Source organism: Scardinius erythrophthalmus (assembly GCF_964197995.2).
Source record: "Scardinius erythrophthalmus genome assembly, chromosome: 20".
Lineage (NCBI taxonomy): Eukaryota > Metazoa > Chordata > Actinopteri > Cypriniformes > Leuciscidae > Scardinius > Scardinius erythrophthalmus.
The window spans coordinates 27869603-27896688 of NC_138240.1; the positions used below are offsets into that span (position 1 = coordinate 27869603).

General features: G+C 38.8%; 1 protein-coding gene across 2 annotated transcripts in view; it reads left to right on the forward strand.

The window, feature by feature from the left end:
• The window catches only part of adam9a (ADAM metallopeptidase domain 9a), a 76432-nt gene that overhangs the window by 41366 nt on the left and 7980 nt on the right, over positions 1-27086 (forward strand). For both annotated transcript variants that reach the window (XM_081349763.1, XM_081349762.1), the window contains exons 5-18: positions 272-348; positions 4361-4580; positions 10846-10911; positions 11173-11244; positions 14017-14186; positions 14894-14975; positions 15109-15242; positions 15324-15495; positions 19370-19462; positions 19865-20060; positions 20655-20760; positions 20864-21047; positions 25696-25776; positions 25925-26030. In XM_081349763.1, coding sequence (XP_081205889.1) covers positions 272-348; positions 4361-4580; positions 10846-10911; positions 11173-11244; positions 14017-14186; positions 14894-14975; positions 15109-15242; positions 15324-15495; positions 19370-19462; positions 19865-20060; positions 20655-20760; positions 20864-21047; positions 25696-25776; positions 25925-26030 — 1759 coding nt within the window. The remainder of the gene's footprint in view (positions 1-271; positions 349-4360; positions 4581-10845; positions 10912-11172; positions 11245-14016; positions 14187-14893; positions 14976-15108; positions 15243-15323; positions 15496-19369; positions 19463-19864; positions 20061-20654; positions 20761-20863; positions 21048-25695; positions 25777-25924; positions 26031-27086) is intronic.

Below are 27086 nucleotides of genomic sequence, written 5' to 3' on the forward strand. Positions count from 1 at the left end.
AAAATAAGAAATGTCTTGATTTTTTGTTGCTTTGGCTTATTTTAATGTCTTGTTTCATCTTATTTTAAATCATACTGAGGCCCCCAAGTGGAACCTACAGTAATGCTGTCAGACCCTCTTACTAGGTTTTGGTGACAAACGAACACCGTGAGCTTAATTCAGGTTTAGAATGACAAGAATGTTGCTGTATGTTAGTCAAGTCTTTGAAATTACATTTTTGTTCTTGGTGGAATTTATTGTGGCTTCTTTCTCTCTCTCCGTTTTCCATCAGGGTCATTGTCATTACAGTGGTTTCATAGAGGATGTGGAGGGCTCTTCTGCAGCACTCAGCCTGTGCTCGGGGTTAAGGTGAGATCACAGAAGCTTTAAATAAATAGAGGGCTGAAATGTTACATCTGAAGCGGACTGTAAAACCTTAACAGCTGCTTACACACATCAAAGATGTTTTGGCCTTAAGGTACATACTGTAAGTCATTTTAGTAAAATTATTTAAAAAAAATAGTCTAAACATAAATACTTTTTCTGCCCCTGAAATTATTTTTCTTTTCTGCTCATGTATCCAAGGCCACACATGCAGCAATATGTAACTTTATATAAAGTTAACATTAGTCTTAAATGAAAAATCACCCCATCTATTTTCTAAATCCATGCTATTAATCTTATTATAAATAATTCATCCATTTAATTTGTAACATTTACATTTCTTTTTTTAATAATAATGTTATCATGTTAATCAAATAATGTTAATCAAAAAGTCATAACTCGATCTTCCAGTGAAACAACAGACTTCTCCCTGGTGATGTACGCTGGATTTTTCATTTAGTCCACTTAAAACCCGCCCCTTTTCTCACAATTAACTGCAAGTGTTGAAAAGGGATCCCTTGTCATTATATACAGGGTTCCCATAATCCGGAAAACCTAGAAATTCTTTTTCTTCAAAACTTCCTTTATAGTCCGGTTCACTTGACATTGTGTCACACCTTTCTCCCAACATAGCGAAGCCTTATAAAATCACGCCAGTGTAAGTTCACTGGCCAATGGCATTTAAACACGCAAAATAGAGGTGGGCACCTCCACTATAAAGGGTGGTGCTGACCGTCATTGCCTCAGAATCATTCTGCTTCAGATAGCTGCCTTCACCTATCAAAGTTGACCATGTCTTCGTAGAGGACAACACTCTTACCGGACATACCAGTTGCTCTCCTACAGAGCCTTTAAGCACAATGGCATGGAAAGAATGCCTCTCCTGTACTCAGTGATCCTCCTGATGTGCATGAATGATGTGTATTCTGCCTGGATCACGCCCACTTTACTTACTGCAGCATGCCCTGATCATGGGCGATGCTCAGGTTCTTCTGTGTCTCGCTGCCCCTGAGCCACAAAGAAAAAAAAGCAATGGCAGCCCGAGGCCAGAGGTGATGAATCTGATGATGAACTCATGCCGGCTCAGTGCCCATGCTCGCCAGAGCCCCCAGTAACCTTTTCTTAAAGGTGCAGTATGTGATTTCTGAGAATTGTTGTTGAACATTTTTGATTTTTGAAATCAACCCAAACAAACACACCACTCCCTTCATTGCTTCACCCCCAAAATGCATGAACACATTGCATTGCGCAAGAGTGGATGTTTCTTTATCATAGCTGAAGGGAAAATAAAGCAATGATGATATGATGAATTATAAGGAAGCACAAAAAATGAACATACACTACACAAGAGGATACAAGCAAGAGTTTGTTGTTAGTTGCCAGTAGCACAAAAGCTCCAGAAAAACAATGACACTCCCCTAAAAAAAAAAGTATACTTTAGCACAATTTATTTGTGTGTACTTTAGTATAACTAAATGTATTTGTGGCACACTTTAAATTGGTATACTTTAACTTAACTTTTATCTAATTTTGTACTAAATGCATTTTAGTTGTTCAAAAGCAGTGCTGAAGTTCAACTTTAAGGCACAATATGTATTTTTTTGCTTTAAAAATATAAAAAATCACTATATCTATGTTATATATTTTTTAAAGTTGTGTATTTACATTATCCCGACAGTCCCAATTAACTTCTAAATCCAGAGAAATTAATATTTTAATTCGAAGACACGGACCGTGTCTTTATTTCCGTTTTGTCGCAGTCAATGGCGTCAATATCCGCGTTGTCCCTGGTTTCCGCCTATGGTTTCCGCTCGTACTGCCATGATAACCAGAGCTATGAGCAGAGCCCTCTGATTAACCAAAGCGACAGACGCAGACAACTGTGGAGTTCGCAATGTTGTTTCGTTCAAACATCATGGACCATGGCAAGCAGACTTTGGATAAAAAAGGAGAACTAAAACGAGAATCAATATCAGCGCGGTGTTTTCGAGATGCCGAGAGCTCCAATAGACAGATTATAAACGAGAGCTCCACGTCCGAGACTTCGACCGCTTCTACATGTACTTTTTTAAACAGGTGAGCACATTTACATAAAACTAACCAATGTTATATAGTTCAACAATGATAAAATGTTATAATATGATCTGTATGTTATTATCATGTTGATGTAGCTTACTGCTAGTGTCATACAGATGAACAACAAACTAACACATACATTTCAACACATTGAAATGCAGTTTAGTGTGCTAAATGTAATGTTAGACCAAGTGAAACAGCGCTGCGTTACCTCACAAGTTTAATTTGTCTAATAAACTGACCTGTGGGTAGTAATTCTGCACTCGCGTGTAACGTTAGTTTGGTTGAATGAAATGTCCATATTCCTTTTATATCCGCGGGAGTCGCGTCGCGTTTGGAGCTGATAGCTGTCTCTTAGCAATCCCGAACTGCTTCATATCACAGTCATGATAAAAGCATCGATGTATTCAGTCATCCATAAACATTATTAGATCGGCCGGCTTGACGTTGACGACAACAACCATAATTCTTAGCATGTGTTGCGACATCAAACTACGCCTTTGTTATTGTAAGACGTTAGCGACCCCTAGTGGACAAAAAAATTCCATACTGTACGTTTAAATTGTTTTAAAGATACTTGTTTGTGCTAAAGGGAACTATTCCAAGTATACTTAATAAAATTAATCATCGCTGAATTTATTTAAGCTGGACTATGATGCTATCTTCTAGATCTGCTGTACAGTGGAAACAAACTGTTGCATTGTTTTCCTGTTATCGCTGTAAAGCTGCTTTGAAACAATCTGTATTGTAAAAATATTTGGGTATATTTGCCTTGTCTGCGTGAGATCGCCCTCTGGCGATCAGATGGAGCAGCATTTACTACCAATCAGCCGCACTGCACTGACAAGCTGCGCATAAAATAATTGCAGCCTTTGCCAAATCGTGTGCAGTTTCATTGCAATTAGTTGTGCAGCCCTAATGTAAATAAAGATGACTTGATTTAAGTACACTTTAAATATACTCTTGTATTTAAGTTTTGAAATGCGGAATTCACTCAGCATAAACTTCAGATGTGTTTTGGTGACAATACAGTTGCAATTAATTTACACTGTAAGAGTGTTGAACATACAATAATATTATACTGAAAACAAAATGAAGTCATACTATCCTTTACTTTTAGTGATTTTAAAACGCATAGCAATTGCATTCCAAGTTCTTGAAGTGTGCTAATGACATCAGTATTGTGTGCTACACATACAATAAAGTAATCTTTATAAGTAATGGCACAGCTTAAGAATTTGCTATTTACCGACACCCCCCAGTATACCAGTTACTTACTTATATGGAGAACATCATTGAGACAATAGGAACAGATATTTACATTGAATGTAGGAAACACTACGGACTGGATTCTAACCTGGGTCGCTGCCACACAAGCGCACTCGGTTTACCAGTTGCGCCACCGCAGATATGCATCAAGCAAAACTGGGGTTACTTTGTGTTCTTCCTTTACTATTACAAGTATCACTAGAGCCGGCCCAAGGCATAAGCAAACTACAGTACATGAAATGACAGCTTGATTTTTACAGCACACATATCAGTTGTAGTTCTGGTGCCTCCGTCCCAATACTGTACAACTCAAAGTACCTGTATTAATTTCTTTCTTCTGCTGAACACAAAAGAAGATATTTTGAGTAATGTGGGTAACCAAACAGTTACTGGTCCCCATTGACTTCCATAATACGAAAAATATACTATGGAAGTCACTGGGCACCAGCAACTGTTTGGTTACCCACATTTTTCAAAATAACTTTTATATTCAACTGAAAAAAGAAAGTTTGGGAATACTGTATACACCTTTACTCTGTCATTCCCAAGAGATAACATCAAATTGACTTTTAAAGTTTCTAGCAGGTTTCAGAAGCTCTTCTTGTCAAAATCTGCTATATGTTTATAAGTGTGTGATATGTATTTACCTTAGGGGTGTTCTCTACACGGAGGGCACCAGTTTCGGTATTGAACCGTTGGAAGGTTCCTCCAATGATGAGCACTTGGTGTATCGATTGGAGGATGTAAAGACTGAACCTCTCACCTGTGGAACGCCTCACTTTCATAACCATGATGATGAAGCTTCACCAAGGAAACCCACAGACAGCCATGTCCACAACATCACCTTTGGTCAAAGCAGCCATCTAATCAGGGTGAGTCACTCCAAATCCAATAATGACATGAGCAATTGCACAAGCTTTAGAACAAAGATAATTAACAATGAATGTTGGACTGCATGACGAAAGTGTGTATGTGCATGTATGTTACAGTAGCATACTTGTGCATGATGGTGTATGTTTATTTTCAAGTGTTTAAACATTGTCATAATTTGATTTAGTAGTATTAGAAGTCATTGCATATGGAAACAGAGATAAAGTTCTCAAGGTGAATGCATACCTAGGGGTCAAAATAACAAAGAATCAAGTCAGGAATCTTGGTGTGATTTTTGGATTTTGTCAGACCTTAGTTTTAGTAGTCATGTAAAAGCAATAGCCTAACTAAATCAGTATACTATCATCTCAAAAATATTGCAAGAATTAGATGCTTTGTTTCCAGTCAAAACTTAGAGAAACTTGTTCATGCTTTCATCACCATCAGGGTGGACTATTGTAATGGATTACTCACTGACGTTACTGTCAAGTTATTCATAAAAGAGGTTCGTACAACGACGTACTCGGAGCTTGCCTTTATTCAACCACTCAGTACAGCACTCATCAGCCATTGAGCCTGAACATAATATCCGCTAAAACACCCCCCCATCATACGTCATCTCGCTCTTACTTCAAAATAAAAGCATTCCTCACACTATTATTCCATAATACCACATCTCCCTTTCTTTGAGAACAAAGGGTGGACTACCTTTGTCTCAGCAGGTCTTAAGGGGTTTATTCTGCCCTTTTGCTGGAAGACCTGTCCCTGATCTGTCCCTGTTTCAAACATGCAAAACAGAAATAAATAACTTACACATTACCATACTGTGAACTATTACATTAGCAAAACTTAAACTCTCAGGTTTCAGGTAAATGTAAACAGTAAAGCAGAACAATTTCACAATCACATTCAACTCTCTTTTTTTTTTTTTTTTTTTTTTTAAACACCAAGAAATCAATAAATCACAAATCAAGTCTCTGCGGCTTTCTAACCTCTCTCCCACACCTGGTCCGCACAGTCTCTGTAGTGGGACCCTCTCCACTGAGTGATGTTGTCACTGGTGGAGCAGGCTCTGGTGATGTTGTCACCGGTGCGTCTTCCCCCATCGGTGGCTCATCAACGTCGACTACCCCACTATTGGTCTGCAGTGGCACCAAGTGATGTCGGTTCCTCCTCAGTGTGCCCTGAGGCACCTGGATGATATAAGAGCGAGGGGTGTTGTGTGTAGATAGCACTGTGCCCTGGACTCGTGCATCGGTGATCCACACATCCTCCCCAGGTACGAGTGGCTCCAGGTTTCTCGCGCCGTGTCTCTTGTTGAAGGATTTTGCGTCGTTCCCCCTCTTCTCCCTTTCTTTAACCTCCAGCGCGTAGTAATCAGGCAAAACTGGATTCAGCAGGGTTGGAAGGGCAGGAACTGTAGTGCGGAGGCGGCGCCCCATCAACAGCTCGGCTGGGCTATAGCCGTTCTGTAGAGGGGATGCTCTGTAGGCCAACAATGCAAGATATGGGTCTGACGCCTTTGTTAGCAGGTTTTTCACAGTTTGTACAGCGCGTTCCGCCTCCCCATTGCTCTGGGGAAACTTGGGGCTGCTGGTAATGTGCACAAAGCCATACTCTGCTGCAAAGGCTTTAAAGTGGCTACCAGAAAACTGGGGCCCATTGTCACTTTTAAGAACTTCACAAATTCCATGACGAGAAAACATGGATTTCAGGTGCACCACCACATCTGCGGACCTTGTGGGTAACAGCAGCGCAATTTCCACATACCGTGAGAAATAATCTACTACTAGTAGATAGGTCTTGCCTTTCAGCATAAACAGGTCAGCTCCCAAAGTTTGCCAAGGCCTATCTGGCATCTCCGTTGGCATCAGCGGGTCTTTGACGTTCTTTCTCTCTTGAATGCAGGTTCTACATTTCAATATCATGTCATTCAACTGGCTGCTGAGTCCTGGCCACCACACCGTCTGTTTGGCCCGGCTCCTGCACTTTGTCACCCCCAGGTGTCCCTCATGTAGTCTCTGCAGCACATCCCCTTGTAAGACGAATGGGATGACGAGCCTTGTGCCCCGCAGCAGCAGTCCATCATACACAGTCAACACTGCTCTATCAGGCCAGTAATGTCTCAGCTCCCCCTGCAGTTGGCTTTTGTCAGGCCAGCCGCCTGTGCAGTACTCCATCAGTGCAGAGCATGTGCTGTCTTCCTTCAGATACTCGCGTAAACTGCTCAGATAATCTCCACTGACAGGAATATTGCTAATGACGGAGTCTACATAGATGTTGGTGTCCTCTATTAGGCTTGTATCTGTGCATGCTCTTGCGGTTCTTAGGGGGGCACGAGATAAGGTGTCGGCTGTCCACAGGCTTTTGCCAGGGACATGATTGACTGTATAGTTGTACCTCATGAGTCGCATCCTAAATCTTTGGATTCTTGGTGGGAGGTCATCCAGAGCCTTCCCGCCCAGCAGACTCACCAATGGCTTATGGTCAGTTTCCAGTTCGATTGGTCTTCCCAGGATGAAACAGCTGAACCTTTCACAAGCCCACGTTGCAGCTAATGCCTCCCTCTCTACTTGAGCATAGCGCTGCTCTGTTGGTGTCATTGACCTGGACGCATATGCCACCGGTAACCACCTGGCATCGCTCTTCTGCAGCAGGACTGCCCCCAGGCCAAAGGAAAAAGCATCAGCAGAGAATTTGAGTGCACTGTTTGGGTTGTATAGTGCGAGCACTGGTGTGGATGACAGCTCTGTTTTTAACTGATCAAAGGCGGCCTGCTGCTCTGTCCCCCAGTACCAGTGGTTCTTCTTGGACAGCAGGTCTCTTAGCACTTTGTCTTTTTCAGCCAGGTTAGGCAAAAAGCGGCCCAGCTGATTGACCATGCCCAGAAAACTCCTGAGTTCGCTGACATTTTTGGGTGCGTCCATCTCTTGCACCGCTCTCGTCTTCTCCGGATCTGGCTTCACTCCATCCGCCGAAATCACATGACCCAGGAATCTGACTGTATGGCATGTGAGCTCACATTTGTCCATGTTGAGCGTAATGCCGGCCTTTTGTGCCTTCTCTAGCACCGCATGTAGCCGCATATCATGCTCGTCCTGTGTCTGTCCCCAGACCAGGATGTCATCCATGTGACACAGTACCCCCTCCAGGCCACCGGTCACTTCTGTCATCATCATCCTTTGAAAGTGCTCGGGGGCTGAAGCTATGCCAAAGGGTAGCCGGTTAAAATAATAGCGCCCAAAAGGCGTGATGAAGGTGGTGTATTTGGCAGACTCTTTTGTCAATGGTACTTGCCAAAAGCCCATATTGGCATCTAATTTGCTGAATACTGTTGCGCCAGCTAGCATGCCCAGAGTGTGCTCAACAGAAGGCAGGATAAACTTTTCTCTGCATACTGATTCATTCATCCTTGTGAAATCCACACAAATACGAACAGTATTTTGTACTTTTTTCGGCACCACCACCATCCCGGCGCACCAATCAGTCGGCTCCTCAATCTTGGTGATTACGCCCATCTTCTCCATACGGTCTATCTCCTCCTTCACTTTTCCCATAAGCGGCAGAGGGACTCTGCGCGGTGCGTGGAGAGAGAAGGGCACAGCTTCTGGCTTTAATTTAATTGAGTATGGCCTCCGAACAAGACCCAAGCCGCTACACAGCTTCGGATACTGTTGTTTCACAGATTCCATGGTGATGCTGTCAACCCTGCACACAAGCTGAAGCTGTTCTATGGCAGGCCTTCCCAGCAGTGCAGTGTGCAGGTCTTTTACAACATAAATGTCCTCTGTGGCTGTCTTTTTGCCTTTGCGCAGTGTTTCTCTGGCTACACCTAGGACAGAAAGTACATTGCCACCTGGCCCAAACAATGGGCGTGTCGACACCGCCAGGCGCTTCACATCAAGTCCTCCAGTAATGTCATAGTACAACTCAGTTGGCAGGGCAGTGACATCAGCACCAGTGTCAATTTTAAAGCGCACTTTTTTATGTCTCACCTGTAGCTGCACTGTCCACGGGTCTTTTCCAGCATCCACAGCTCCCAGGAATAAGCTCCCTTCTTCTTCTGTAGTGACAGCATTCAGAGATTTTGCACTATTTCTGCACACTTTGCCATAATGTCCCGTTTTGCCACAGTTGTAACACACAGTATCTGTAGCAGGGCATTCTGATTTTCCATGTGAGGGCATTTTCCCACATCTATAACAGGCCTTTGAACCTTGCTGTGGCCATGCATTAGGTTTATATTTGCCTGATATTTGTACTTGTGGCTGAGGCTTTGAGGGAAATTTGGGCTTTCTATAACTTTTAGCATGCACAGCATCAACATTGGAGCACTTGCTAGCACCGCCATTTTCTCCTCTTAAATCACACTGCTGTCGTCTAACTTCTTCAGACTGCCTTGTCTTTGTTATAGCAGTTTCAAGGGTTAGGTCTCTGTCCAGCTGTAACTTTTCTGACAATGAGACGTTTCTCAGCCCAACCACTAACCTGTCGCGTATCAGCTCATTCTGTAATTGTCCATAGTTGCAATGTTCAGCTAATCCGTATAGAGCATTGATAAAGGAATCCACCGTTTCTCCCGGCAGTTGCACACGCTGATTGAACTTGGCTCTTTCGTATATGACATTCTTTTTAGGCACAAAAAATGCGTCAAAGCCCGCCTTAACATCCGTGTACTTCCTTTTCTCATCTACAGTTAGCGTTAGCCCCTTAAGCACATCTTCGGCTTCATCGCCCATACAATACACTAACGTGTTTACCTGGTTTTCTTCTGACGTTGCGTTTAAATTGCTTGCAAGCCAAAAGCGGTCAAATCTCCTAATCCAACGCTCCCATTCTTGAGGCTTGGAAAAATCGAATGGCTCTGGAGGTTGTATTGTGAACGTAGCAGTTGGTGTAGGTTGCGCCATATCTGCCAGCTCGTCTCCTGTTCTCCGCCAAAACGTTACGCTTTGTTTTTCTTTTCCCTTTTCCGCTTACAAGTCATCCCACTTCTGACACCATGTCAAGTTATTCATAAAAGAGGTTCGTACAACGACGTACTCGGAGCTTGCCTTTATTCAACCACTCAGTACAGTACTCATCAGCCATTGAGCCTTAACATAATATCCGCTAAAACACCCCCCCATCATACGTCATCTCGCTCTTACTTCAAAATAAAAGCATTCCTCACACTATTATTCCATAATACCACAGTTACCAAAAAAAAAAAAAAAAACATAAGACTGCTGCAGCTCATACATAACGCTGCTGCCAGGATTCTAAGCAGAACCAGAAAATATTAACATATTACACCAATCCTCGGGTCCTTGCACTGGCTTCCTGTTGCGTTTGGAATTTATTTTTAAGTACTGTTAGTCATTAGTCACTGTTAGTACTGTTAGTAAATCATTCAATGGCTTTGGACCTAAATACACTGCTGATATGCTCACTGAATATAAACCTAACAGAGCACTCAGATCATTAGGATCAAGTCAGTTAGAAAAATACCAAGGGTTTACTCAAAACACGGCGAGTCCGCTTTATAGTTATTATGCCAGTCACAGCTGGAATCAGCTTCCAGAAGAGATCAGATGTGCTTCAACAGTAGTCATATTCAAATCCAGACCCAAATCACATTTATTTAGCTGTGCATTTACTGAATGAGCACTGTGTATTTTTGGTTAGGGCTGTCTGGTTATAAGAGTTGAGAGAACTGGGAAGTGAGACAGTGAGTTTATGTATGCACTCAGACTTTCTTATGTGAAGCACTTTAAATAACCATTGTGTATGAAATGTGCTATATAAATAAACTTGCCTTGCCTTATTATGACCGCCGCTAAAGCGGTCATATAGGGATTGTCAAAGTTTTTTTTTTTTTTTGTCAATCTACTGAATTTTCCGTCAACGATACCAGGGACACCGAAACACCGGGGAACATGAAATTTGGTGAGCATGTAGCCCCACTAGACTTTTACAGAAAAATTTCGTTTGGTCCCTGGGGGGACCTCATTTTTCACTCTCATTTAAAAAAAGTTCAATTCTGGTTTAATGCTCTTCAGTTCATAATTTAATCCACACTACAAACAATGGTTGATCATCATTAGATTGCTCACAACTGTCAACAGCTTCCAGTTAGCCTTGTGAACTGTATTCATATTATTATTATAGTTTTTTAATGGTATAATGATACAAATTTAATTTGTAAAGAAAAATCATAATAATAGTGATGCTAACTTTAGCAAACACAGCTAAAAATTACACTAAATTCTTTGTCTTTCCAAACAGAAAAAGAGGGCAGTGCTGCACCAGACACACTATGTGGAACTGCTTCTGGTGGTGGATAATGAGAGAGTAAGTAGTGTGAATGTTGTACCATCTTCTCTTTTCTCATTGTCTGATATGTTACACAGCCCTCTCTTAAACTGAGAACAGTTAGTGTAAGAGAATTAAATGGAAGTGTGGAGACATTTATTAAACATTTGGAGACATGTGGGATGAAAACGTGATCGCCCCTGCTTGGGTCATTACAGCATCAATGTGAGAATTGTTCCATGTGAGAAATGCCCAATTTCTGAAAGTCTTTCTTGTTTTTCTTTTTTCTCTTTTCTACAGTATAACTACAAAAACAAGAATCATACAGCAGTCCGTGAGGAGATGGTTCAGATTGCTAACTATGTTGATAGTGTAAGTTATCTTGCATATTTTAAGATGGATGCAAATAATTCCTTTTATTCAATTCACATTTATTTGTCAAATATTAAAAATCATTATTTATATATCACTAAAACAGTGATTATTAAGAGGTCTGGGAAGCAAGGTGTTTTCTCTGTTACGCTGATGATACTCAGCTCTATATTTCTTACAAAACTTACCAATTCACAAAAGTAACAGAATCCATAGCTGATATAAAAAATTGGATGACTAGTAATTTCCTGCTACTCAATTCTGAAATTCTAATTATTAAAACAAAAAAACTTCCTCATGTAATAACACTTGATGTAGGGGTGGGCGATATCTCGATATTTACGATATATCGAGATATTTTTTAAACTCGATATGGATTTTGACATATCGTATATATCGATATATTGTTTATATTTAATAATGATTTCGCCAATTTGCTTGTTTGCCTTCTCTGTGCTGTGCTCGCCCCCGCCCTCCTCCGCCTCCTTGCTTTTGTTCCCCCTCCCCTCGCTTGTTGTCTCATTCAACCAAGTCCCCCGAGTCCGGTCAGGCACATCAATCTTTCCCCGCCCAGCGAGTGCTTGAAGTGCGTCAGAAACAGCGCGCGCGCGATCAGTTGTTGTTGGTAATTTTTTGTGTAGCGTCGCCTCTCGCCGCATTGCTTTTGTTTGAGGGCGCACTCACACTTAACATGCTCCCCTGTAGAAACGGGCCTGGCAGCTCGCGCAAGGTCTAGACACAATGAAAGTTTCCTGATTGTGACGGATGGCCGAATTTACATGACACATTATAAATTAGCATTAGCCAAGTCACCTATTCTGCTATATACAGTGCCAAAAAGAAAAGAGGATAAAGGTGGATAAAGACAGAGGTAAAGTGATGTAATGAATGAACAGTTTATCTAATTGCATAGTAGTAAGATACTGTAATTTAATGGCAGTTATTTTTACCTTAAACTTTATGCTAGCAGTTGTTCTGAGTTCTCCAGAGGCCCCAGACAGTGTGATTTTGTAACAATCATGTAAATTTTTAGATGCATTTTTATCAGTTTTATCAGTTTTTGGGGGATATATGGCATTTTTTTTATTTATTTGCCAAAATTAGTAATGACATTTCTATACAGGTTTATTAAAAATAGTGCAATATGTATTATTTCTTCCTTTGTTTTAGAGTTAAATTATTATTTTTGTATACAGGGATTTTTTTTTTTTTTTAAATGTTGCAGAAGCACTTTTCTTCCTACATGAACAGCCTACCTATTTGCACTTCAATAAAAAAAGACTTTGTGGTATTTGGCATATTTGTTTTTGCAGTAGTTTTTGGTGGGTTATTTTTCCTGTAAAGATATCGAGATATATATCGTATATCGAGATATAGCAAAATATATCGAGATATATTTTTTGCTCCATATCGCCCAGCCCTAACTTGATGGATCTGTCAAGTCTTCGTCATCGGTTAGGAACCTGGGTGTGCTCTTTGATACCAATCTTTCATTTGAAAGCCACGTTTCTAGCATCTGTAAAACCACATTCTTCCATCTTAAAAATATATCTAAATTACGACATATACTCTCACTGAAATGCAGAAAAGTTAGTTCATGCATTTATGACTTCAAGGCTAGATTATTGTAATGCTCTACTGGCTGGTTGCCCTGCACGCTTAATAAACAAATTCCAGCTGGTCCAAAACCAGCTGCTAGAGTTCTTACTAGAACCAAGAAATATGACCATATTAGCCCGGTTCTGTCAACACTGCATTGGCTCCCTATTAAACATTGTATACATTTTAAAATATTGCTAATTACTTACAAAGCACTAAATGGTTTAGCTCTCCCATACTTGAGCGAGCTCTTAACGCATTATAGTCCTTCACGTCTATTGCGATCTCAAAATTCTGGCCAGTTGATAATACCTAGAATATCAAAAATCAACTGCTGGCGCTAGATCCTTTTCCTATGAAGCACCTAAACTCTGGAACAGTCTTCCTAGCATTGTTCTGGATGCAGACACACTCTGTCAGTATAAATCTTGAATAAAAACACATCACCTTAACCTGGCATACACATAGCACATTATTAACTTCTATAATTCAAATAATGTAAAATGATTATTAGGCTGCATAAATTAGGTCAGACCTGCGAAGGTCTCATCGATGTACAGATGAAAACGTTATCAAAATGATTCCCGTTTACACGCATCCACGGAAACTACTAAAAATGCTGTATTATGCTTGCCAGACAAGTAATTGGCAATGTCACTTTGTAAAGAAAGACTACACGCCTGCATTCAATTGCGCATACCTGTAGACTAAACACGTAATATGCACGTGCATGCCTTCAGCGTTTTTACAGATTTGCGTTTTTGAAGTTTACACGGAGATGATAACAGTATCGCTTTCAAAAACTTGCACTTTGAAACCTACTTCAAAGTTTGTGTTCTCAGGCCACCAAAACGCTGTTGTCATGTAAATGAACGGAGCGCATTAAAAGTTTTCTGTTTTCAGATGAAAACTGTGTCGTGTAAGCAGCCCCTAAGTTAATAACTAATGATTTTTACAATGGAAATGAATCAATTAAAAACTTACTTAAGCTAGACAATGACTTTCTTCTAGAGCTGCTGTAAAGCCAATACAGTCTTTGTTGCATTAATTTCCTATTATCACTGTAAAGCTGCTTTGAAACAGTCTGTATTTTAAAAAGGACTATATCAATGAAGGTGACTTGACTTGACTAGTGATTTTCTAACTTGATCTCTTTTTCCTGCTTCCCCTTAGATGTACATGACTCTGAATATCCGTATTGTGCTGGTGGGGCTGGAGATCTGGTCTGTGCAGAACTTCATCAATATTGATGGCAGTGCTGGAGAAGTGCTGGGCCGCTTTACTCAATGGAGAGAGAAAGAACTAGTTCACCGTCGTCGTCATGACAGTGCACAGCTCATCCTGTACGGGCCTTTCTCTGTTACAATTTATATCAGATGTTAGAAGTGAGTCAGGAGAACATATATAATATAATCAATAAATATCACCCAAAGGGAGCTTACAGGGAACACAGGGATAAGGACCTAATACAAAGCCTTGCTGCACACCATAATTTGCCATTACAAGATCAGATGTCTCTTCATTTACATAAACAAAATGCTAATATCACAGTGACTTTAATGAAGTGCACAAGGAAAGTGATAGAGAACAAAAATAGTTTATAATAAACAATAAACACTCAGGAGATCGTATGAGAACAAACTAACACAACCTTGTTAACTAAGACGATACTGGACAAGGGAACTAAGGAAATAAATACATGGAGAGGTCTGACATTTACTCACATTACTTACATTCTATAAGCCTGTTAAAGTATGTAGATCTTGCAGTATTCAGGTCTTGCTCATAGCTAGAAACACTGTCTTTCCAAACAAATCGAAAAACCTCCAGATTAGTTTTTGTGCTAGTAGTTCTCAATAAATGATCGGTGCCAAAAGAGAAAGTTCTTGCATCCTAAAGTATATCTCTAAAAGATCAAGAAAAATCCAATTTTCCATTATGTGATATATATGATATATATGCCCACTTTAGATTTATTGTTCTATGAATAATGACTTGCAGCTACAGAAATTGCCTGCCTGCCTGATTCTCTTTCACTCTCTTTTCACAGAAAGAAAGGATTTGGTGGAACAGCAGGCATGGCTTTCGTTGGCACAGCTTGTTCCAGAAGTCATGGTGGTGGAATTAATGCGGTATGATATCTCTGATCCACTTCTCATATGCTACAGATACTCACACACGCTGTTAGTCAGTGTCTGCTGAACAGTGACTTTCACCAGTATCTAAATCTTTCTTTGTATGTATATGTGTGCATTTTCCCCTCAGTTCACCAATAATAATGTGATGTCATTTTCCTCCATCGTGGCTCATGAGCTGGGTCATAATCTTGGGATGAACCATGATGATGGCCGAAACTGTAAATGCGATGTCACGCACTGCATTATGAACTCAGGGGCAACGTGAGTGGTTTTTGTGTATAGTTTGTTACAAATTTCAGTATGCTGTGAGATTTTTGTTTTGACCCGTTTTTTTGTCCTCAGTGGTTCTCGTAACTTTAGCAGCTGTAGTGCTGATGACTTTGAGAAGATGATCTTGAACTCAGGTGGCCGCTGTCTGCTGAACGTACCACGGCCGGACGAGGCATACAGCGCCCCCTTCTGTGGGAACAAGCTGGTGGATGTGGGCGAAGAGTGTGACTGTGGATCAGAGGAAGTGAGTAGTCTGATTACAGATCAGTTTAGAGCTGATCCTGATTTGAAATTTCTGAAGAATGTGATAATTGTTGGCTGAACCAACTGTGCTGTTGAGCCAGTGATGTTAAAGGTCACCAGGGCTGCATGCAACAACTAATTAATAAAAATCAGTTCTAATTAATAATGACTATAATCGTAATAATAAACACAGCAAAAAAAGAAATATCCTCTTATTTTTAACTGCTTTTATTTCCAACAAATGTCAAAAATAAATATTTATAATATATATTATAATGTAATATTTGAATGAACATAAAATGATTCAACACCCAAGAAAAACTGAACAAGTTTCACAGACATTTGATGAACAGAAATAGAATAACTAGCCCTTGACGAAGGCTGAGGGTCAATATCAAAAGTAGCAGTCAGTATCTGGTGTGCTGCTTTAAGTACTATATTGCTCATTAGGGGTGGTAATCTTTAGTCCGATCCGATTCCGATTCTGGGAGTCACGATCCGATTCCAGAACGATTATTTATCTACCCCCCCCCCCCCCCCCCCTCATTACTTCATTAGTTTACATAAGTAATTAAGTACTTAAAAAAAAATACAAATTTAAAAAAAAAAATTTAAACAGTTGTATGTTAAGAATTTTAAACTAATATACCTTCAAAACATACAAGAAAGTAGCAAATAATAAAGAGGAGCATAGAATTAATAACAAACAAACAAAGAGTGCTTACAGTAGCCTATTTAAGATTATCTGAACGTTTTCCATTCAAGAACTGTGAGTGATTTTTCTTCATCTTTAGCCTTCTGTTGTTTTTTACTATGACATCATAGACTGCGGGAGACCTATTAAGCTGCATTCATGCACGGATCTCTTTTGAAATATAAGTAGTAATGTGGTTTGTCCTGTCCGTTTAATCCCTTAAGACATAACTGGCTGTGTTTACGTTAATTTTGCAAAAGTATTTTAAACCACTTACACGGAGTCGCACAGCCGCATGCGCGAGCAGTCGACACAAACAAAGCGCGCGTCAGCATTTGAATTTGAAAGCAGCCTTCTGTTAGTGAGGTTCATGTTTTAAATATACAAGTCCACTGCATTCCAAACCACATAAATGATGACTTCGTAGAGCATTTGTAAGGAAAATACCGAAAGGCGAGACAGCACGCTTCAAGTGTAACGTAACATCAAATAAAGCGCGCGTCTCTCACAGCGCATCCTGTGCAATGAAGCCTGTAATTCGCTTCAACCTTTCCGAACTTTATTAAAGATTATTTTACGGAAAGTTTGATTGGTGTATGTGTGTGAGGAATTGGAAGAAAGCAGATTACGGGTGTTTTTAAAGCAAACTCAGCGTCATCTCACATCTGGTTAAAAACTAAGCTCAGAATCGATTCTGAAATTCTCAGAATCGATCCAAAATCGTTGGAGAGAGAATCGCGATACATCGATGGATCAATTTTTTTCTCCCACCCCTATTGCTCATCCTCATGGACTGCACCAGATTTGCAAGTTCTTGCTGTGAGATGTTACCCCACTCTTCCACCAAGGCATTGGCCTCAAACACATCTGGGAGGACACATGCTTTGCTACCCATTGTAAGAGCGATCAGATGTCTCCCTGCAGCACTGTCTAAGGTGTCTTACATACTGACATTACAGTTTATTGCTCTGGCCACATCTGCAGTCATCATGCCTCTCTGCAGCATGCCTATGGCATGTTCACTCTGGTGAGCTGGCACCCTAGGCATCTTTCTTCAGATGTTTTTCAGAGTCAGTAGGAAGGGCTCTTTAATATCCTAAGTTATTGTAATTGTGACCTTGATTGTCTACTCTCTGTGAACTGTTAGTGTCTTAAAGGGATAGTTCACTTTGAAATTAATTTTTGATATGTTTTAGCTTACCTCAAGGGCATCCAAGATGTAGGTGTCTTTTTTTCCGCAGTAGTTTCAATTTTGATATTTTTAGGTCAAACCGTTCTTGGCTGTCAGTCATATAATGCAGGTCTGTGGTCACTGTCTCAAAACACAACCACAGAGTCCAAATTAAAACAATTCCCCATCGTCCAAATGAAACAATTCCCCATCATAAGTACACATTGATGGCCTAAGACACAAAACGAGCGGTTTGTGTGAGAAAACGAACAGTATTTATATCGTTTTTACCTCTTGAAAACAGCACACGTCCAAATGGTCTGACGGCGCGGGCGGGTATAGATGTATACGTAGATGTCGCCTTGGCTACTGCAGTTCATTGGAACGAAACCGTAGCAAAGCGACATCTAGTGTATATATCTATGCAGGTATAGATGTATACACTAGATGTCGCCTTCGCTACTGCAGTTCATTGGAACGAAACCGTAGCCAAGGCGACATCTATGAATATATCTATACCCGCCCGCGCCGTCAGACCATTTGGACGTGTGCTGTTTTCAAGAGCTAAAAACGATATAAATACTGTTCGTTTTCTCACACAAACCGCTCGTTTCGTGTCTTAGGCCATCAATGTGTACTTATGATGGGGAATTGTTTCATTTGGACGATGGGGAATTGTTTTAATTTGGACTCTGTGCTTGTGTTTTGAGACAGTGACCATCGACCTGCATTATATGACTGACAGACAAGAACGGTTTGACCTAAAAATATCAAAATTGAAACTACTGCGGAAACAAAGACACCTACATCTTGGATGCCCTTGAGGTAAGCTAAAACATATCAAAAATTAATTTCAAAGTGAACTATCCCTTTAAGTACTGTTCCACAGGTGAATGTACAATGATTGTTTATGGTTTATTAAACAAGCATGAAAAACATTGTTTAAACCAGAGCATGTGAGCAGAGCGGTAATAATCCCTCTGGGCCGTAGAGAACCTTTCTGAAGATTCCTCTCTGCTCGCTTAGTCCGCTCAGAATCTTTGAAACAAGCAATAGGTCTACGGTTATGTATAAGTTCAAATAAATGTTTAATATAAGTTGTGAACCTACATAAATGCACAGTAGTTAAGAATTAAAAATGAGATAAAATTTAAAAAGGAGAAACTGAGTTAGCAAAGAATCTTTTTGTGATATACTCACAGCGAAGTTCATTTTCGTTCTTTGCCTAGGGGTAAAAAGAAGTTTGAAATACCTTCGCAGCTGTTAGTGAACATCCCAAAGCCGTTCACTCTGCTGAGAGTGGTGTTTAGATGAATATGTGAATGTGTGCTGTGCACTTTCCTCTCAATAACAAAATAAGCTGCTAAAAATTGACACTGAACTAAAATGAAAGCAGTGAGAAACCAGCAGTAAAGAAAGCATCTGATCATAGCGGATATGTTTGATTCAGCTCTGCAATTTAGCACTCACATTACATTTATTAATACCACTACAAAATATTGCTTTAAAGCATAGGTCTTCAACCCTGCTCCTTGGGACCCACTGTCCTGCAGTTTAGCTACAACCCTGATTAAACACACCTAAACCAGCTTATCAAGGTGTTTAGGGTTGTCTGAAAATACACAGGGCAGGTGAGCTGAAGCAGGTTGGAAGTAAACTTTGCTGGATAGTGGGTCTCCAGGGACAGGGTTGAATATCTAGGCTTTAAAGCCAAAAATCTTAACTATAATTACAATCAGCAATACGTATAGTACAGAGAAATTTAATGTTGGAGCGGGATTTGAGTGAACTGTGTTTTACCAGGGGTCTGGCACAGAGCGTTACACTGCTCTGCTTCGCTCACATGCAGTGGTTTAAACCTATCCCGTAAAGCTTGTTTGGATTTTACAAAATCTTTTAAAATACAGTATCCTAAAAAAGGGATGTTTCTTTTTTTGCTCAGTTTAGTTTGTTGCATCCCTAATGAAGAATACCAAGAACTTCTGAAGGTTGATTATGTAAATGTTTCAGGAGTGTGTGAAGGACCCGTGCTGTGAGACGAAAACGTGTAAGCTGAGGTCAGGTGCTCAGTGTGCGTATGGGGTCTGCTGCAAGAACTGCAGGGTAATTAAACCTTTTCTAACACTGTAGCTCTGCTCCTAACCTTGAGATGCAATGTTGTTGTTATTGTTAACTTAAAAATAATTAAAACATTTTTTAATTTTTAATTAAAAAAGAGCTATACTATAATACAATACTGTTATTTATATACTATAATAATAATAGTAATGATATTAAAATAACACTGGCAAGATGCATGCCATGCTGGTTTATAAGATAACTTGTTTTGGCAATACATGTATTCTTCGCGCAATGAGACAAAATTTGTCTAGTTCGGTCATATATATATATATTTTCCAGCTCACTTGGACAGAGTTAATATATACATGCATATGCCATTAGACAATATGCAGTTATACTTTTAGCTCACATGTTCTGATTAATTTATCTCTCTCTATCTGTCAGTTTTTACCTGGTGGCACCGAGTGCAGAAGCAGCACTGATGAATGTGATTTGGCAGAGTATTGTAACGGGACATCTGCCCTCTGTCAGAACGACGTCTACATACAGAACGGCCATCCCTGTAAACAAGACCAGGCTTACTGCTACAACGGCCAGTGCCAGCACTATGACACCCAGTGTCAGGCCATATTTGGCACAAGTGAGTACACGATTTCGTACTTGTAGGGCTGGGTAATCTAAGAATTAAGAATATTGTTTATCCAGTATTGATTAAAATAAAAGATATTCTGATAAACATTTTTGCTTATATTCCCTACCTTTATTTTGCCCTGATCGTGATCTGACTTTTGCAGCATTTTTCTGTAATTGGTTCTGTTGTGATTATTTGCAGCAAACTGTCAAACTGATGAAGATGTTTTCTTAATTTGCTGGTGTTTTTTTTTTTTCTATTTGCATTTGTTTTCTTGAGTTGCAGCACATTAAGCTCTCTCTGCTACCGTAGGTTTACTTTATCCAGCAGAGAAATGTAGTTTGCGTATCATCTGGCCATACAGCGGTGGGATGTTTTGATGTTCCGTTTTTCACACAGCGCGATGTGTTATGGCTCACCCTCTTCAATAACAATGATAGAATATGACAGAACTTGTGTTTTAAAGCTAAACAGACACTGAATAATTCACTAAAAACTGGCCACGAGTCACGAGTTTTAGTTTTTGTTTAAAAATAAAAATAAAAGAGAAAATAGAAGTGTATATTTTGTAAATGTAACCCATCTGTCTTTGCTTGTGTGTAGAGGCTAAAGCTGCTCCTGAGCTGTGTTTTACGGATGTGAACTCTAAAGGTGATCGCTTTGGAAACTGTGGCTACCATTCCAGTGGATTTAAGAAGTGTGAAAGCAGGTACAGCACAAGATATACACCATTACAATTCAATTAAAATTCATACTCAGCAATTCAAATTCTGAAATTTGATAAAAACATACACACGCTCTCATTCTTTCAGGAACGCCATGTGTGGGAAGCTACAGTGTGAGAACGTTCAATCGTCAGTCATATTTGGCATCAAGCCATCAATCATCCAGACCCCCATTGCCGGCACTACCTGCTGGGGCGTGGATTTCCTCCTGGGCTCTGATGTACCTGATCCCGGCATGGTCAACGAGGGCACAAAGTGTGAAACTAATAAGGTGACAGAGAAAAGGAACAATCAACATACAAAGTTTCTTCTTAAATTATGCACACAGATTGCCAAAAATATGTTTGTTGAATTATTCAGCCACTTTCATGTATGTGCACATATTCTCAGGGATTCGGCGGGTCTTAAAAAAAGTCCCTAATTTGCCCTTACGCAATTTAAGGCCTTAAAAAGTTCTTAAATCAGAGCAGAAAGTCTTAATTTCTTAAAATCATGGCATTAAATGTTGCATGCATTGCAAAAACAATAAATATTTTCCTCAGTATTAATGTCCTGTTTTCAAATACAAATATCTAAACATCTTTGATATACATTTTCTTGAGATGCAAATGTAAGTCTTGAAAAATTAAACAAAATCAAGTGAGTTAATGCTTAAAAAAATAACAAATACCTGTCAATGAGTTATCAAACTTTCATTTGTGTTAAGTTGATTTTTCTGAGATCATTGGCAGATATTTGTTCTCGTTTTTATCATAAACTCACTTCATTTTGATCAATTTCAAAGAAAACAAGAATTCATATTTTATTCAAAATTCTAAGGGAAGAACATCCCTTTTTTGCAGTGTGATCAGAAGTTACAGTGAAATATATTATTTCCATAATCTATTCCGGTGGATGGGAGAAGAGCGATTCAAGCTTCTTCTTTGTGTGTGTGTGTGTGTGTGTGTGTGTGTGTGTGTGTGTGTGTGTGTGTGTGTGTGTGTGTGTGTGTGTGTGTGTGTGTGTGTGTGTGTGTGTGTGTGTGTGTGTGTGTGTGTGTGTGTGTGTGTGTGTGTGTGTGTGTGTGTGTGTGTGTGTGTGTGTGTGTGTGTGTGTGTCTTGTCTGTCTGTGTGAAACCCAGACTTTTAAACGTTTTTCTCTTAATTATAAATATATAAAAATTGAAAAAACTATGGAAATTCTACATTGGACTTATTCCTAATAAAACAAATCATATTTTCATTCAATACTAATACATGCCAAGCATTGCAGATAATAATTGAGTTTCTCCTCAAATATATTACTGATGTATATAATATATTACTTTGGTACTGATGTAAATATGAAGTTTCTAAATAGTGACAGTAAAAAATCTGAAATGTCATTAGTGTTATGATTTTTCCATAATGGTCAGACAGCAACTTTATTTGTCATTACCAAACTGATCAGTACTTAGAATGTTTCATTAAAAACATCAGTTTGTTTTATATAATTTTTTTTTTTTTTTTTTTTTTTTTTTATATCTAAGTGTGTTGACTGCTAGTTAACTTGTTAGTATGCTCACGGCTCAATGCTCAAAAACTGACAAAACATACATCATTCACTTTAACCCTCTGGGGACCAAGCTGTTTTTGGGGTCCTTGAGATGTTCTGACATGCCTTCACATTTGTCACATTTTTTCAGTTATTTATAAACATGTTAATGGCTAAGGTGTAAATTCACTCTATATAGCACAAACCGGGCTACCATAATATGCGAGCAACGTGTATGTAGATGTTTGTATTTTTAAGAGAATAATGTTTATGCGTGGTTATTGGAAAAAATTAAAATGAAAGTTGCTGAATTAAGACCACAAAACACATATTAAATATGTGTCCACAAGACTTTTGACTAATGGATGTTATCCCTTTGAGTTCTAGCTTCAAAATTATGTGAAAATAGTCTTGCTTTATCGTTCACAAAAAAAAAATACATTGATTAAAATGGTGTAAAACAGGTTTTGCTTGGAAAGCCAATATGCGAGGGGGAGGAGTAGTTTACACCTTAGATTTCAATGTCCCACCCACTCTGCATAATTAGCCATTCATTCAGGTGTGACACTGACTGAGCCACAATGCAAGGACAAAAGATGTATTTAGAAGAAGACTTATATTGACCATTTAAGATTTCGCTTACATCTCTCTTGTAAATATGTTTTGCTATTTTATTAAAAATGTTACAATTACAACAATAATTACAATTTCAACAATATTTCAAGTGTACTCTTTCTTTATAAAAAAGAAAAAAGATTATAGGCCTACATTTTATCATATGTATTCATTAGTTTGAATATAGCCAACATTGGAACATCTAACATCTTAGTCTATGACTTTATTTTTGACAATTATTTATATATATATATATATATATATATATATATATATATATATATATATATATATATATATATATATATATATATATATATATATATATATATATATATTATATAACGCGTTAGATATGAGCAGAAATTGCTAAACAAAAGCTTATTTGATGTGGCAGTATATTCTACAGTAGCCTAAAAACTGTACCCAAATCTAGTCAACAAGTGACTGACTGTAACGTTGTTTTTATGAAATATTAGGGCATATAAATGCTAATTTGCAGTTTAATACGTTGCTTATACAAATAAATTTTATTTCAACGTATTCCAGTCGATTTTTACTCATCTCAGTAGGCTATAGCAAAGCAGTTTATTCTTTCACACACAGACGCGCGATTCATATTTAGGCTAAACAGTCTTTACAAATATGTACCCTTCATTCATCTCACAGAAAGGCGAGTCATATTATAGAAATGCGATTCATCTTTTTGCGGTTTGCATAGGCCTACACTAACGTATTCCACACTTGAGAAAAGAAAACAGCCTACCTCACTCCTCAGCGGGATCTGCTCCTCATATCAGGATATATTGCTCCTCATATCAGCGACATCTTTTCTCCATAAGGTAGGCTATATTATGCCTCACTCGATCGCGACGCGCTTTGTTTACAGCTGATGTGGGCGTTTCACAGGTGTGAAATGGTTCTCAGAATTTGCATTTGAATAGCACGCGCTCTCCGGGGAGTGGTCACATTACTTTTGAATGGCTCGTAATGAGCTCGACTGGAGTCGCTCTCTTTTTATAGAGATTACAGAAGCTGAGAATATTTGTTTTTTATATAAATTACTTCATTTAAAAGATGTGATCTCAAGCTTTATGCCCGTGGGTCTGTTTTCCTGTTTGACTGAATTTTCGCGGAGTTATAGATCATTTTCGAACGCGTTTCAAATGGGAGTTTACTGACAGAGAGAAGGCAGAAATCGCATCATGTTAATTTTTCTTTATTTGTCAAAAAGCAAAACACTTTATTTTTATTATGAGTATACAGAAAAAAAATAGAAACTGAACAGGATCGATTGATGTATTACGAAAATGAAAGATCAAAATTAACAGAGCATTTAGTGTTTATTTTCATTGCAAAAAAAAAAAAAAACGAGCAAAACGCGCGGGCGCGTTTTTGGTCCCCAGAGGGTTAAAGGATAGTTCACCCCAAAATGAAAAAATCATCATTTACTTACCCTCAAGTTGTTCACTTGTTCACCCTCAAAGAGCAAAGAAAACAAACTACAATAGAACAAAGACAAATGATTTTCTGGTAGAAAAGCATTTCATACTAGAAATACTACATACAATGTATAATCAAATGTATAAAGAACAATGCAGTCTTTACTGTGTGAATTAAATATACATGTATTAAAAGTTACAAAAGATTTTAAAGTTACAAAAGTGATTCAGTCAAGAGCAGTGAGATATTTTCTCTCTTTTTTGTTGTTTTACAAGCATTGATAATGACAGCAGGTAAATTTGGATGCTGTCACTTTAAAACTGACTGCAGTGCACAGACCTAAGATACTCGCACATTTTTTTCTCAACTGTTGGAGCTGTGTTTACATTCACTTAAGACATAAATGACTCAGTTTACTTGCAAATACATGGTCACACATAGATATGTGTATTTAACCATTCAAGCCCAATTAGGTTGCAAAAAGCACTCAGTTCAGTTCTCAAGCGCTCTGTCGCACATCTCTGACAGCTCTCCTTGAAAGCACGCGCATATACAGAAATTAGTTCTCTTTCGCTGCATGCTGCACTTCAACTGTTTAAAATCACTTGTTTTTAAAGTGCAGTGCTTAAAAACACATGCAAACGAAAAACTTTCGTGTCTGCACAGCACAGCAATGTCACATGAACTTAACCACGATAGAGATGATAGTCCAAAATCTCTACCGGTTGACAAACTGTATTCTATATTCTTTAAAGAATATGGGTAACGTCTAGGTTACTAATATAAACCCTGTTCCCTGAAGGAGGGACCTGCATTGGCATTGCCGGCTAATTTCAATCCTGAGAATCTTAAGCTCTACTGTGGCAAGGCACAGCGTAGTGGGACGATGCCTTTGACGATAAGCAAACTGAGGGGCAGCTCACAATGGTTTGGTAGCACGTTGGAGCAGGCTCTTGATTGCCTCAGTCTGCTTCTGGACTGCTGAGAACTGCTGGGCACAGTCCTCGACAGCGTCGCCGAAAAGGCCACCTTGTGAGCATCAAGAAAGCGGGCTTTGTATTCGAGAATATCTTCTTTTGTGTTCAGCAGAAGAAAGAATTTCATATAGGTTTGGAACAACTTGAAGGTGAATAAATTGAGTGATTAAAACAGAATTTTCATTTTTGGGTGAACTATCCAAACACATTTGAAAGAATCCACTTGAGGGCTGACTGAGGGCATGATCAGAACTTTTTTCCATGACAAAACATAGTTTGAAATAAAAAAAAATTTCTCTCCAAAATTTCATCCGCACTGTATTTTTTTTTTTTACTTTGGAAAAACAAAACTCTTATTATTTGTATTGCAGATTTGTCTGAATTTTGAGTGCAAAAGTGCAGACGTGCTGAATTATGACTGTGACGTTGAAAAGAAATGCAATGGCCATGGGGTACGTATGCATACACTACCCACAATTCAATGCCACCATTTTAATTACACGTATTTAACCGTCTGTTTTTTAAATCCTAATCCTAAATACCTAGAGTTCTACATCTTTGTAAAATGTGTGCTGAGTGTTTGTGCTTTACTACTTTAAGGTGTGTAACAACAATAAAAACTGCCACTGTCATTATGGCTGGGCTCCTCCATTCTGTGAGGCCTCTGGTTATGGAGGAAGCATCGAAAGCGGCCCCACCTGGAATGGTAAGGCTGCTTAAAGGCACAGCTAGAGCTTCACAAAGGATTATCAGTACCTTTAACTCGTGTCATCTGTAAATGTGATTAATAGTGCTGTCGATTGATTACATTTTTTTTTACTAATTAATCACTTTTCTGTAATCTCACCTATTAAAGTTTTTCATATATTTTTATATTGTAATACTTTCAATCTCTAAAATAATGTAGAAACAACATAAACAACCACAATATTTTTAATAGCGTCTTTTTACTAAGCACAATGAATTGAATCAGTATCACTGATACTGATGACTCTATTAAATGTTTTTTTCTTCTTAATTTTTGCTATTAAATTATAGCCATTTTAGCTATTAATTATAGCCATTCAACATTACAGTATAATTGAAAGCTATAATTTCTAACATTTAATAGGCTTCTTTTTCTTTAAATTAAGGTAACTTAAAGGGATAGTAATGAAAATTCTGTCATTAATTACTCACCCTCATGTCATTCCAAACCCGTAAGACTTTCATTCATCTTCGGAACACAAATGAAGATCTTTTTGATGAAATCTGAGAGCTTTCTGTACCTCCATTGGCAGCTACGCAACCAGTTTGACTCTTGACTTTGACTCTATTTTCTGAAGAGACTTGATCGCTTTATATGATGAACAGATTTAATTTAGGCTTTAATTACATATAATTATTGATCAGCGAACATAAACAAACTCAAACGTGCTGCGTAACACAAGAATGAACCTCATTGGTTCTTGCAAGTCAAGGGAACATGCTTGAGCTTCTGTTTATCACAACTGATGTGTGAGTTGATGAATGTTATATGTGAATTAAAGCCTAAATTCAATCTGTTTATCATATAAAGCGATCATGTCTCTTCAGAAAATTTAGGACCAAACCGCTCAATTCATTTGGATTACTTTTACAGTCTCTTTATGAACTTTTTGAAGTGTCAAAGTGATAGTTGCATAGCTGTCTATGGAGGGACAGAAATCTCTCAGATTTCATCAAAAATATCTCAGTGCGGCACTGGCACACTGTCTGAAGTGGCATTCTGTGCACGCGTTTC